The 14,550-nt window shown below is 35.8% G+C and overlaps 2 protein-coding genes across 5 annotated transcripts in view; one reads left to right on the forward strand and one right to left on the reverse strand.

The window, feature by feature from the left end:
* On the reverse strand, nt 1-8,526 carry LOC111328961 (beta-1 adrenergic receptor). 3 transcript variants are annotated; one of them, XM_022933518.2, is made up of 2 exons: nt 8,304-8,526; nt 1-1,379 (listed from the first exon to the last, which is right to left on the reverse strand). In XM_022933518.2, the coding sequence occupies exons 1-2, from the start codon at nt 8,319-8,321 to the stop codon at nt 453-455; spliced, it is 945 nt and encodes a 314-aa protein (XP_022789253.2). In that variant the 5' UTR covers nt 8,322-8,526; the 3' UTR covers nt 1-452. The 3 variants fall into 3 exon arrangements, with proteins under 3 accessions (XP_022789253.2, XP_088608352.1, XP_022789254.1); XM_088752226.1 differs by lacking the exon at nt 8,304-8,526 and adding an exon at nt 7,740-7,976; XM_022933519.2 differs by lacking the exon at nt 8,304-8,526 and adding an exon at nt 3,870-4,006.
* LOC111328944 (adenosine receptor A1-like) overlaps nt 6,811-14,550 on the forward strand; it is a 27,520-nt gene continuing 19,780 nt past the window's right edge. Inside the window, exon 1 of one of the 2 annotated variants that reach the window (XM_088752237.1) lies at nt 6,811-7,197. The gene's annotated coding sequence lies outside the window, so the exon portion shown is untranslated. Of the gene's footprint in view, nt 7,198-11,405; nt 13,051-14,550 lie in introns of those variants that run through there. The other variant, XM_088752236.1, reaches the window with a different exon arrangement.

Genomic DNA, 14,550 nt, shown 5'->3' on the forward strand with positions numbered 1-14,550 from the left:
TATTAAAAACGGAAATTTTTATTACTTCATTGTTATTTTTAATGATCAAAATTCTACGTTACTGGAAGTATACTTTTGCTCTAAGTACGATGAAGTGGATAGTTGTTTTGTTTTCATTCTTTATTTCAACCACTATGAAGAAATTTACGTTAATTCATTACTACTATGATAGATCCTTTGGCACAAAATATTATTATTAAATCAGATGACAAGATGGCTTAAACGTACTCGCCTTAAACACCACAATATCAGATAAGGCTGATGTGTGTGCCCTTTCTGAAATTCTACGTTTGAATATAAGTATCATCTTTGGTTAGTCTGAACACACTTAACAGTGTAAACAATCAAGCAAGCAGATACAATAACGCTTTAATGGTAGTCTCCTACGGCCCAAATGCTGGTTATTGATCGCAAAGATGACTTCAGGAAGCTCAAAGTTGTCTTCTTTGATCTCAACTTCTCAGTTCTTCTGCACCTCCGATGTTATCCAACGGTATTTCTTCAATTTTGGGCGTTTCCTCCACAACGGCAAATGCTTCTTTACACAATTTTCTACCCAGTGCTATTCTAAATTCAGGCATTTGAAAAGAATAAATAATCGGATTTAAGAATGAGTTAGCATAATGTAGTAACTTGCAGAAAAACAAGGCATTGTGAGGTAATTTGGCTTTTAAACAGAAATTACAAAAAAAGTTAATTATGTTTAAAAGATGAAAAGGTAACCAAGTTACTACAAAAGTCAACGTGATGGTCAAAAGCATTCTTGCTACTTTTTTATCGCTCCCTGACGCGCGGCTATGAGTGGTAAAATAGAATTTAACTCTTATCCAAATGCCTAAATATGATGCACAGATAACAAGCAGGCATGCGCTCAACGATGACATCATAACATAAAAGAATACGTCAAAGGAAACAAATTGAAACTTGTACAATAAGTGAAGTATAGTGACGACGAAGGAAGAGATCCAAACTATAGCAATCATTGACAGGCATTTCAGATCTGACAGAACGTGGACGCGGTGAGGCGGTCTGCAAAACGCGTACAGGCGCTCTAAGCCAATGGCTGTTAATGTGAAAACAGACGCAAAACCAGAAGCTATGTCCACAGCAGTGTATATGCTTTGATATGTGACGTTGTCTATGTGATGGCTTAGCAGAATTACGTACATAGGAACAGTTACTGCGCCGACAAGTAAGTCAGCAGCTGCTAAGTTGAGCAGGAAGTAGCTTGTACGCATCTGCATCAATTTTTTACAACCACAGAAGGCGACCAACGTTAAGACGTTTCCTGACACGATGATAAAAGCAATTAGGCTAAATGCTAAACTCCATCCGATAGTTTGCAAAGACGTCATTGTAAACGATATTGATAATGTAAACTGTGGAGAGATGAAAAAAAACCTATCGTTAGAGTTGCTATAGCTTTAAAAGCTAGTACATGGGTAGAACATTCACTATTTTTCCTGGCTGTATTACTAAATTCTAGAACCTTGAGTCTTTCCTTCAAAATAGCATTGGCCCAAGGGAAGACTGGAAATAGGTAACAAGTACAATACGGACCATTTTCCACATTTCCAACCAAGAGAGTTGGCTTATCACTCAAACAATGATATTTTGTGCTCAAGCCCCCGTAAACAGAATCGGCGACAAGAAATGACCGAGTATTTCGTCACTTTGTATGGTTCCCCCCCATCAAAAGTTTAACAAAGCATCGAGAATATACCTCTGTCATAACTGGCGAGACTAAGGTCTACTCTTTGGTATTCGTGTTGTTTGCCTTTCTGGCCTCGAGGGTATGTTGGAAGACAATAAAAGTATCACTCTTAATCGAGGCCAAAAGTATACTTTGCATGTACAAGGAAGGATGATAGTCAGCCCCGCCGTGATAAAGAGGTGTATGGGTCGTAGAATTCTGATAGTATATTACACTGATACAGAGAGTGCGAGAACGAACGCAAGGGGGGAAGGGGGATCAATCGACAATTGCCTGCCTATGCGGGGATCATTAGAATATCACAGAACCTTACTTGGGCATCAGGTAATTGTTATGGTGACACACTCTCCCCCTCCCTCCCCCTCCCTCCCCCTCTCTCCCCCTCCCTCCCCTCTTTCCCCCTCCCTCACCCTTCACCCTCCCTCCCCCTCCTTCCCTCCCCCTCCATCCCCATCCCTCCCCCTCCCTCCCCCTCTCTCTCCCTCCCTCCCCCTCCCTCCCCCTTCCTCCCCCTCGGCGGTAAGTAATAACCGGTCACTTAAATAATGAAATTAATTTTCAAGAATCATAAAATCTCAAAAGAGCTGAGTAATCAGAATTTTGACAGCGAAAATGCAAAAACACTTCTTTGAATCACGAAATATGAAAAGGAAACTTATTTTTGTACATGAAACATGTCAAAATCTAGGAGGAACAAATTGGACCGATTCTCAGTGAAGAGTCAGAAAGTAATCCTTTGTAATATTGGATTACTTTTTTCTTCGCCTGTCTAATGTTTTCTATAATTGATCAGACTTAAAGGTTGATTCTATCAGCAGCTGTTCACCGTTGACTTTGGATAACATGGAATGATCTTGACCCTTAGGAACGAAGCAGTCTTTTAATTAGCATCAGGAACTTTGCTTCCCATGAAAAGTTCGATTGATGTAAACAGAGACTATATTTAAATGAAGTGCTTTGGCTTTCGATCAAAATTCTTCTCACAGCTGAGCTGCAGTCGAAGAAATTGCAGAAAGAAGCTTGAAAGAAATTATGTTTCGACATGATTATTGCTTTACTTTTAGAAATAAAATTATTGCTCAAAAACTCATGCAGGGAAAGATTAAAACAAACGAGCTGATTAGCATTTTGGGATGAGACAAAAAACTTTCGCGATCGTTAAGTATCATTGTACTATCAGTGTAACCTATATCTTTAAATTTGTGCGTAATTGAAGCATTTACGAAACCTTTCAACATAAACAAGAACTTGAAGGAATAGGTATTTTGTCAACCAGTTAGTTCCTTAAGCTTCAACAAATGTTTCAATAAAACTTATGTCGAAGTCGTAGACCGATACTCAACTCAATGATGCATTTGTTCGGAGTGTTAAGCCACAACACCCCGAGGAAACTTTCAACATTAATGCAAAATGAGTTCAAGATATAAATGAGGTTTTACGAAAGAAAATTCTATTATAGTTTTCTTAGAAAGCAATTGTTGCATTTGAAGGGTGTTTTATTTTTAATTTTTTTTTTTTTAAAAAGTAGCTTTCGAGAAACAATGTGGACAAATTACAGCTTCTTTCATTGGCTTAGCTATGGTCCAAATTGTTCACATCAATTTGCTTCACAATTGATGAAAATCAAGATGTTTTATTCAACAATGCAGCATTTAGCAATTCATGAATAAACGGTAGCTAAAGACACCCACTTAAATAATGTCTTTACGATGTGTTTTAGTCGAGATTTCTAACTAAAATCGAGAACTAATGGAATAGGTTAAAATAAGCTCATATATGTTCCCGTTACTACTCATTCCTGGCCAACTTTTGTAATACTGATGGATCTTTGTTTTAAAACGATGCATTTTTGCCTTTGGGATTTATTTCCAAATGTAATGAGTCAGTAGCCATTCATCGGTTATCAATGCGGTTTAAAAACATCATTCGAATCGACCACATTTGATATCAAATTTTCAAATTTACACCTTTCTATCGGAAAATCCCACATTCTAGTTCCCCTTGTAAAGAAGAAAAGCCCAATTTATCATTTACAGATCTAGAAGATCTTTTCGCCGACAGTTTCTATAAATATAAATGCCTTTTGTGAAAGATCGTTGATTACGGTTGGTCTTTAAAAGCCGAAGGCGTTAAGACGTTCAAAGCAATACATCACCTTGGAATTGTGGTCAATCCTTGTCAGGTGAGTGTTGAGAAATTTTTGAACGGCGCTTTTCTTGCGAACGAAAGCTCTCGATCTACGTTGTACTGCCACTTTCTTTAGTCAAGTTTAGAATGATTAGTTAAGTTTACATTGGTTGGTGCCTAAAGGCTGGGTGCCCCACTGAGAAGAGAAAAGTTATTAAATCGATCTATCATTTCAGTGGGTAAGTGAAATTTGGATTTTTTCGTATAATCTATCATTATTCAATGTTTTGTTTTATTGAATATTTTACACCTATCCCCTGATTTCACGAGCAACGCATTCTTCCAAATTTGAGCAAAAATGCGATCGGAAATAGGCCAGTGTAAGGAATTTACAGCTAGATTCTCATTAAAAAAAACTACAGAAAAAGCCGAGTCAAATCCCGCTGAACAAATTAAAGGGAAATGTTCTATCAGCGAACTAAAGGAAGATTATTTCTTTCCAGCTGGCATTTTTCAAGAAAGAATTGTTTTACCAGGTACTGAAAAAAGAAAAAGAAAAAGATAATTTCAATGAATCTAATTTTTTTCTTTTTGCAGTTCCCTTATAATCATATTTAAAATTTTAAGGAGTCAAAACAGAAGTTAAATCTAACCGATAGGCGTGAAGCAGCTGTCCTGTAAATGAATTGACGAGATATATTTTGAAAATAGAAAGCAATTTATCGGGAAAATTATTGAGTAAACAAAGAGTAAAACTAATTAGAAACAGCAGCATCCTTTGGAAGAAGGCCTGATTCGAATAAGAGGCATCTTATATGGAAATCGTGCTAAGCTACACTATTATTTGAACAGTAGAGTAGCGCATGCGTAAGTCAATAGCATGTGCCATTGCAACAGGATGCTTTTAAATCGTTGTTTAAAATACATCTTTTCTTTTATAGATTTTAAGTAAAAAGCTTAAAAAAGATAAAAAAAAAGAGGCTACAGCAACATATTATGGAAAACGCTAGTAAACTAAATTTCCTTGCAATTATTCTCGTCGAGTTATAAGACAGTATAGTGATCCAGAGGTTAATTTAAGCTCAGTTTTAGCAGACATTAATAATGATGATTAAAAACAATAACAGCAAAAAAACAAAAAAAAAAATTAAAAACAGAACAACTAAATATTCCAACAGTTGGGGAAAAAAAAAGAAACTTTGAACTGAGCAGTGGGAGCCAGGGGCATGAAGGAGGATGGGGTGAGATTAGCTCTTGATAACTGCAAAGGTTTTGAACTAGTCATCGGCTGATTGATAATATAAATTTATGCAGAAACTCTCCCTTTCCAGGTGCCGGTAAAAGAACACGGGACAGGTTTACATTTCGTTTAATTGCCTCTTAAAAGTATCTCCTTTAGTTGTCATGGAATTTCAATGGAGAAATAGAAAATGGAAATATTGGATGGTACGATACATACATCTAATTGTAAAAAAGCTGTCATAGGAAAAAGTATAAAAAAGGAAGGAGAAACAACGAATAAATTAGCACTTAATATAAGCGTGCGGTGCTACCATAAAATTTTTCCCTTTTTTTTTTGGACTTTTAGGATCGTCTGAGATTTCTAAAGAATATGAAATACTCTAACGAAGTATGAAAGAATTATTAAAAACAAATTCTGAGAAAATCATTCGGCTGACAGGTGTATAGCCAGAGGGTATTTTTGTATGCTACTAAATTCTAATTTGGCTTTTTCTTCTTTTGTTTTTGGCTTTTTGCTTTTTGCCATGATAACGTTCTTGCAATAAAGTGTATGTACTTATGTAAATATCTCTTTGTTTTAAACTAAAGTTATAAAATTAATTTTACAAATTGCATTTTCCCAAGCCAACACAAAAATATTAGCTGTGACAAATTTTAGCTTGCAATTATGTGAATTCGTAAGACTTGGTCTATCTCCTCTCCTGTTTCATGAAGGTTTTTCATGGAAAGTGAAAAAGTATAAACCAAAAAAATAAATAAATAAATAAAAAACGCTCTATTTTCGTATAAAAGGAGAAGAATCAAAAGTCGGAATAAATAGCAATGTTGAAATTACACGCACAAAATTTAATTGATAATTCGAAAAGGTAATCAAGTTTTCTCTTTAGTACAGAATTGGGAATTGTTCCTAACTGAGCGAGGCTTTTGAGACATCCCATAATTCCAAAAACAAAATATTGATGTTCAATTCCGGGTCTGATTTAGACAGATGTTACCTAAGTTTAAATAAATTATTGCCAAAATCTTTCATGATGACTGTCAGACAAAGGCTTCCTTTTACCTCTATAAATAGCGTTATCTATATTGCGTCCCTACGTCTTAAAGGGAAAGTAAAAGGAAAATTGCTTTTTTCTGCGGAAGACTCGAAAAATGTCAGCTTTATTCGATTGTACGTGGGATTGAAATATCCCCCCACGCAACAATTTAAGAGCGACTTCCTCTGGTCAAAACCAAATAAATCAAAGCTCTTTCCCGCAAACTCACTGCAGGCGTTCTACTGATATAAATTGCTGTAAGTTGAGAAACCCAACAGCCGGTCCTTTTGGTTAACATTTACGGCACAAATATATTTTCGTTGTTAGCGCGAGTTTGTGTGAAAGAAACGAATATACGTTATAGTTATCTTCAGAGGTCGACATATGGTGTTGTGCAAATACAAACTGTGTGCGGGTGTCGTTTTGATTGAAATCGTGCAATGGAAATCAAATGACATCAATCCAACCACAAAATTTTTGCTTAGGGCAGTCGGTGTTTCGAACGCATTTGCGCGTCTCAAATCTTCGATACCATGTTTCATGTTTATATTGGTAAATGATTGTTGATTTTACGTGACAGAGTGCACATGAACATATTTGGGTCAGTTTCCTCGTAAAGTTTTTTTCCATAATATATGCAGCATATTTAAAATCTTAAAAACCATCCCACTGATTGACAAAACTTTCCTCGTTTTTAATTTAAAATTTGCAGACAAGTGCATCATTAGATTTTTGTTGTTTTCATTTAGACCATTTAAACTTAATTGTCGAAATTCTAAAATAAGAATTACTGATTTTCTTTGTAACAAAACAGGATTGGAAGTGCTCTTTTGGCGAAGTTTTATCTTTCAGCTATAGTTGGCCTAAAATACAGGTGACTGTATCATTTAAGATGGTAGATGCAAGCTAAATCCGACGCTAAATCATTTGAGGCGATATTCAACAATTTTTACAATTAGCATATTTGTAATGTAAACATCCTGATATGAGATATGAAACATTGAAACCTCAAACTGTGGACTCCATTATTATTTTCCTCTCACGGCGAAGTTAAAGTCATAAGGATAATGTTTTTCTGAGGTAAGTCTGCAAAGTAAATCCCTAAAATGTATATCAAATTGACTCGTAAATAAGCTTGAAATTTAAATCATGTAGGTAAAAGGATCAGAAGCTCGACCAATCGAAACATTTTAAAACAGCATCTTCCTGTTTCCCATTTCTGTTTTCGGAATTTCCCATAACTGACAGAAATGCTGTTGATGTTAGATCCTGGCCTGAAACCAAAACATGTGCTTGACTGCTAAACATTTTTATTTTGTGAATTCTCTTACTCGACTCCGTCCAGAAAAATGTAATTCTTCCATAATTTATTCCCTCTAAAAACAGGTATTCAAATTTCGAAATGCTAAACTACATTTCTAGTTTTTGTAAATTTGCTCGTCGTAAAGCGAGAAATGAGAAGTATTGAAGGTAATCTTTGCGGTGGATACAGTCGGCTTTGTTAATCTTTCACAGTTCAAAATGCTCTAAGACATATTAAATAAATTTTGTTGCACAAAAAAAAATCCTAATTAGCGGTGTTTTGTATCCCAGATCTCTTAATGCTATAATTGGCAACTTACCACTGACCATCATTGTGTGACGTTTGCGAAAAGGACGAGCAGAAGATAAGTTAGTCTTTTTCTGCGTACACCAAAAAAATTAGCAGATGTTTTGCCTCAGGCTTGCTATTTTTCTTTGGATAAACTGAGACATTTTAGCTGTTTTTAGATATAACAAAACATATCAGTATAGCTTGAGCAAGCTGTGACATAAAAGGAAAATAATGTCATTAACGAACAGAGATGTGGCTATGATATTATTGAACGAAATTGGCCACGATATGACATGGCGAAATTTGTCGCAAAAACTTGACAAGCATGAAGAAAATAAACTGAAATAAGCGAGAAAAGATGTATTAACGGTGGGGAGAGAATTCTTAAGTTTTGTCAGCGGTTCATTTCCTAATTGCCGTTTGCCAAAATTTAAAAAAGAAGGGTTTTTGTTTTCTCTTCCAGTTTTTCCTTTATGAAGCGAAAACTTCTAAAACTTGATTTTCAAGAAGTATCTAGGATATGCCTGTAGTTAATTCAAAATATGGAAGTTATCATGCTGTATACACCTGCTGTTAAACGTTTGGTACTTACCATCCTAACATCAACCATTCAAAAATGGAATAAACATTCCCTGGGGATGCTTTAACCTAACGTGTTGTTGGGTAAGTTGACGTGATACTTGAAAATCGCATTGCATCGAGATCTAGACCATTTCGTAGATTACAGCGCCTTAGTTCAATTTATTCAAGTCGCTTTACATCAGTTGCAAAGTTCAAAGTAGGAGGATAGCTGGTGTGGAAGAAACATTATGAACCAAAGAATGAATGCTTTTAATATAAATGGGATTATCATTCGATGAATTTTCCCCCCATTCTCATTGGCTGGGAGCCCACCACGTGACCTGCAAATACCTACAAATAATAATCTGCTCATGCATACTACCGTCTAACTCCATTTTTGCTACAAATAATATTCTGCTCATGCGCAGTAGTAACCACACTCTTGTGGTCGCTCTTGTGTGCAAACATTATCAGAATCGTTGAACAACAAGAAGACCGTAACAACCATTACGGCAACCTCTTCGATTCCTGTCGCTGAGAGTGCACCGCAAACACTTCTCACAGCCTCTCAGGAAGAGCATATTCTAAATGAGCTAAGTATCCAACAATCTAACACGCAGCAGACATTTAATAATTTTTACAACTGCACTTTCAACTTTTAAAGTGAACTTTCAGCGATTGTGTCAAAGCTAATCCATCAATGAATACTTTTCCCTTTTTTTATCGGATTTGAAATCCTTGGAGACTGTGAACTTTTTCCTGCAAGTTTCAGCCATTTGAAGGCATACATTTTGTTAATTAACAGTTGACTGTACGTACAATTTAAAGTCGACAGATATTTGACGCAGAAGGAAACCATTTGATTTCTGGCAGCAGTGCGCGCTTGCCGCTTCCCCAAAAAAATTGAAAGCAAACTCGCTTGTCGCTTCCCCCAAAAATTTGAAAACAAACTCAGTGATCGAATGATAAAACAATTATTGAACTCGGTTATCGCAAAATGTCGTGATTTTTCAGTGTCTCGCAGATCAATTATTTGCCTCAGCCTTCGGCCTCGGCAAATAATTGATCTGCTCGCCACGGACAAATCACGATATTTTGCTCAACCTCGTCCAATAATTGTTAATTATTCTTCCATCAAATAGTTCAATGAGCGGTTTGACTGAGTGACTAGAAAAAGAACAAATAAAAAACTTTTTCAATGGTTATATTTATATTCTGTCTGTGCTCTCCAGCACAATCATTTGCATGCACCCAACTGACCATTTGTTATCCCAGTGAGAACCTCCAACTGGGATTCTTGTGTGACAGCAACATTCATATGGAAACTGTACGCAACCGCTGACTTTACACTCGTGCGCAACTACTCTGAAGATTGATCAGAATGAACGTATTTGGTACCGGTAATTCGATGTTTTCTTTTAGGACTACAAGCCAACATATAAATAGCACAGCAGTTGAAAATATTTAAGAAAATGTCATACTCATAATTTCAAAAGCCAGTTATTTTGACAGTTATTGATGAAATCATGGAGCTGAATTATGCCATGGCATATATATGGCTGGCTATAAGCCATAAGTCCTCTTCTCGGGTTGCAAATTTCTGTACTAAAGCCCAGTCTAACAGACCTTTTTAAGTTCTCACGACCATTTACATGTAACAGCTAAGTGATAATTTAATTTCTGGAGACATAAAAAGGACACTCATCAATGACAATTTTTCAGGTTACACATAACGCATGACATGAAAGGAGGGAGAATGCTGTAAAGCTATGATGTTATCCTTTCAGCTCAGTTTACTCTACGATTGCATTAGAATGGGAGAGTCATTCTGCTGCTATATTCACGCATGAAAAAGGGAAAAACTGCTACGTGTTCAGTTATAGACTCTAAAGGTAATATGTATTGAAATTAGAAATTGGTTGGGGAACCTTGGTCAGTGCGTGTTGTCCAAAAAAAAAACAAAAAAAAGAGAAAAGAAACAAACTCGCTTTCATCCTGCACGGACGGGGTTGATAATTTCCCTTCCTCACGCTCTACTGCCTCTCTGATTCAATTTACAGCATATTACCGATCAGCAATGTAAGTTAAGTTTAACCTCTCAGTGGCCATTTCTCCGCCGTAGACAGTGTGAGGTTTTTCTTCGACATTCCACTGACTCCATTTCCTCTTTAAATCACCTAATAAACGGACGTTGTGTCGTGAAGTTTGTGCAGTAGTAGTGTTTAGATGATAGGATAATAAGTGATGTAAAACAAAGAAGCCTTGTGGCTCTCTATCGTTGAGTAGTGAAGGAGAAAAGCATCGGGGCCCTATATGATAACGACATGATACCGCTGACATCGAGAGGACTCACTGACTACTCCGACAAGCAGGCTCCTAATATGGCTTTCATTGCGTTTAACATATTGCCTTGAAGATTTTGATCCTGTTTGCGTTTTGGAAGAATAGTTGGCGTAGGCGTGGATCCGAGCCGCTTATTTGACTCTCAACGAATTCCACTATCAGTTTCGTACAAAAAGATCGTCATTTATCGATCGACGTCCAGATAGTATGTTAAAAATTATCGAAGAGATCAGTCAGGCAATGCCGTAAATATTAGAAACACTGAAAAGTGTTTCCAAAACATTTCGTGCATAAAATACAGACGCCATGTTCTGGATTGCTCTGGAATTGTGAGGTAATTAGGGCTGTCGCCTTTAATGATTTCTCCAATTTTGTTTTGTTAGTAATCAACTAATTGGGCTGCAAGTCATTTCCAGGTCTATCAATCATGTATACTTTGTTGAACATAAAAATTCGCTCGAGGTCCTGGAATCTTCGAGCAAAATGATGTTTTGAAATCCGATTACAATTACGTTTTTCAGATATGTGATGATAACTGTTCTTATCGCGAGAATATCATTCTGAAAGTTAGTAAAGTCTGACACTTCATTTCTAATTAACATAAATCAGTTCCAGAACAAATATACACTTGGGAATTTTTTTTAAAGAAATTCACCACCTTTTTACAATCTTCGTAAAATTTGAAATTAATTATGTCCAGACAAAACATTGACTGAAGACGTCCTATAGAAAAAGTAGCTGTAATTAATGAGTCAATATTTTGCTGTTTTAGGAAAAGATCTTATTTTAACAAAATATCTCAGTTTTGAGGGGGGTAGATAATTTCTTGGATCAAAACCGAACTCATTATTTCTCAGTTCAAAAGAAAACAAACAAGTTCAGAGAAGTTTTATTTAAGTTATGAACGCAGCCGTCGAACGAGATGTTCAAAAATCTGCATGGGATGAACACATGTGAACCAATCGATTCCGGAATCGGATGCTCTTCCATAGAACTATACTGACCTTGTTGGTGAGTTAGTTCATTCAATGGGTGAGACTGTTCAAAGCATTTCTTGTTACTCTGTGATAACAATGTCAATGCTCTGTCACTATTTTGCTACAACATCTTGCCTCTCATAAATGAGACCTGAAATGCGCTTCACGCCGCCTCTTCTGGCCAAACGTCTAAACTCAGACTTTGTTATTGTGAAGACAGGGTTTGGTTGAATATTATAGATTTCTGGACGTAATTAGAGAAACACTTCGCGAATCTTGCAGGTTTAGAACGTACTGACATGGTAAACTAATAATGCAAATTCCACCAAAATAACCCAGCAAGAATTAGCAGCAGGCTATGGATCATAATTTATGCAACGTACACGTTACAAAAATAACTTTTGTTTCTGTAATGAATATATTTCTCAGTTCCAGTTTGCTGGTTTTAGACTTTGAAAAAAAACAATGTGATTGAGATTGCCGACTTTTAAGAAGGTTTGCTTAATAGCTGATCGTGATTTGGAAAGTCACTTGTACATCTTTTTCAAGATACTTTTATATTAATGACCCCTTAGGTTTTCAGTGTAAGAACCAAAAAGTTGATGAAATACAGGTAATTTGGCATGAAATGTGATTCCTCCTCGGCCAAAAGTTTTTTCCGCAAATAAACGAGAACGCTTATTTGCAGGTGAAGTAAAACTAATGAACTATTCCAATAAAGGTTTCCTTTCTTTTACTCAGGGCATGTGGTCTTAGCTTCGTAGAAGGCTTTGGTTTTTGCAAATAAAAAAAAAAAATCCTTCGGATAAAAACAATAAATATTTGATGAAGGCCTTATTGACTTCAAGCTGCATAATGTGACAAATATTAATCACACACTTTCCTTATTCTACGTAACTACTTGTCAGATATCTATGTGAGAAGGTCATCGTAGGCTGACAAAATAAATTGCACTTGAACTTTGTTTACTTAATATCTAATATCTCCGACCATATCCCCAAGCTATTATTAAGAGTTTTTTTTTTTGCACTGCTGTGTTTTCTTACGGTGAATACAATCTTAAGGTTTTTTCCTGATTCAGTGATTGGCAACTGAAAATATCTCAGCGGGGAAAACTGCAAGGCGGACGCGCAATTTGTAAATTGTGTTTTGTACACTTGGGGGATGGTCAAAAAGATAAAAATGTGGTTCCGCTTTGAATAATGGTGTTTACAAATAGGGCTTTTACGCTTTATTTCTTTGACTCCAAAGCAATTTGAGGTATGGACTGACACCTATTCAGTCGACCACACGCAAATGAATAATTTTAACGTTGCGCGGAAGGTTAGGCTAAACGATTCGAAACAGTTAGAGCACCCACAGCAGAAGAGGAAGCATTGGGAGTACCAGTGACAGTTTCTCACGGTTTTGTCTTCTACTTTGGTGATTTTAGCCGAAATTAAAGATATCACGGCGCTGGTGAGTGGATATCATGTTGTTCAATCGTACTCTACTGCGTCCCAGTAGAACAGCAATGTTATGTAGGCGAAAAGAAAATTCGCGCAGCAGCCATAGTAAATACGCTTCATCCCTTACACTCAATAAATTATTTTTCATATTTGCTACTATATTTTGCGAAAGGACGCTTTAAAAGCATTATGTAAAATCGCCTAAATTTGCTTCGTCTAAGAAAACAAATCCCTTCAATTTTGTCTATGGGATTAAAAAAAAAAAAACAAGAAAACTTACTTCTGATCTTCCAAGTGGGATCTTTTCAGTTTCTGTTAATTTAAATTACAGTTGTCATTTTACAGAATTTCTTTAACGAATTTCAAAGAAAATTCAACATTTCCAAATACCAGTTTTTAAACAGCTTTCAGAACTGCCTTCGTTTTAAATATCAATAGATAACAAACGATAAAGTACAACATGAAAGCATCGGGAAAAATAGGACTGCATGTAGGGTGCCATTAGCAATGCAGATATAATTCGGAATTCTAAGAGATATTTGGTAAGTTAAATAATTAAAAACATTTTAGATCTGCAGTTTTTTGTCACAATTTGTATATCTGATGTACTGGCCCACAAAGATAACATTTTTGTTTACCGTCCATATCAGGCAAGCCGAAAGTAGTCTTGATACGAGCAAATATTTCAAGTACATAGTTTTTGACAGATATAATTGAATTGAGAAATTACTATCACGTTATTTGCTCGTTGTTTTGACTGCTGTCGTGTTTTAACCGTTTCTATTCATTTAACTATGACAAGGAGAATAGCGGAAAGACAAAGGACTCAAAAGAAGTATGAAAAACATATATTAGTTTTGCTAATAGCTTTAGTGGCATTATTTCCTTACCCTCATTATAGCAATCCTTAATTAGAAGTCGACTTTTTATATTCTTAGGTAATCGCTCCCCATTACTTGTGACATCCTAAAAAAAGACGTCACATGTTTATTACATGTTCATCACAATGCTTGGGGGAGTGTGAAAAATTATAAATTCAGATTTTACGAATTTTAGATTGATTTTCTAAGGAAACTCCTGTTTAGGTAAAAGTATATTATTATATGGTGTCATTATTCAGTGTTGATCAAGAAAAATTAAAACAAATTTCTTGTATGCAAAAACTACAAATTCAGATTTTACGAATTTCAGTTTGATTTTCTAAGGATGCATCTGTTTAGGAAAAAGTATATCATTAGACGGTGTCATTATTCAGTCTTGATCAAGAAAAAATAAGATATATTTCTTGCAATTCAATAATCTCCTCCCTTCGAACCTACCTACTAAAACCTATTTAGACAAATTACGTAGCTTTCACGACGTTGATCTGTTTAGCCTCAATACTCATCCGAACGATCAAATAAACCAGTCAAATAACTGTATTCGATGTAAATGTTATACACCTCATAGTTTAAATGAATTCAAAAAACGCTTATATAAAGATCAATCCAAACATGGATTTTCAATCTTT

The sequence above is a fragment of the Stylophora pistillata genome, chromosome 3 (genome assembly GCF_964205215.1).
Source record: "Stylophora pistillata chromosome 3, jaStyPist1.2, whole genome shotgun sequence".
Lineage (NCBI taxonomy): Eukaryota > Metazoa > Cnidaria > Anthozoa > Scleractinia > Pocilloporidae > Stylophora > Stylophora pistillata.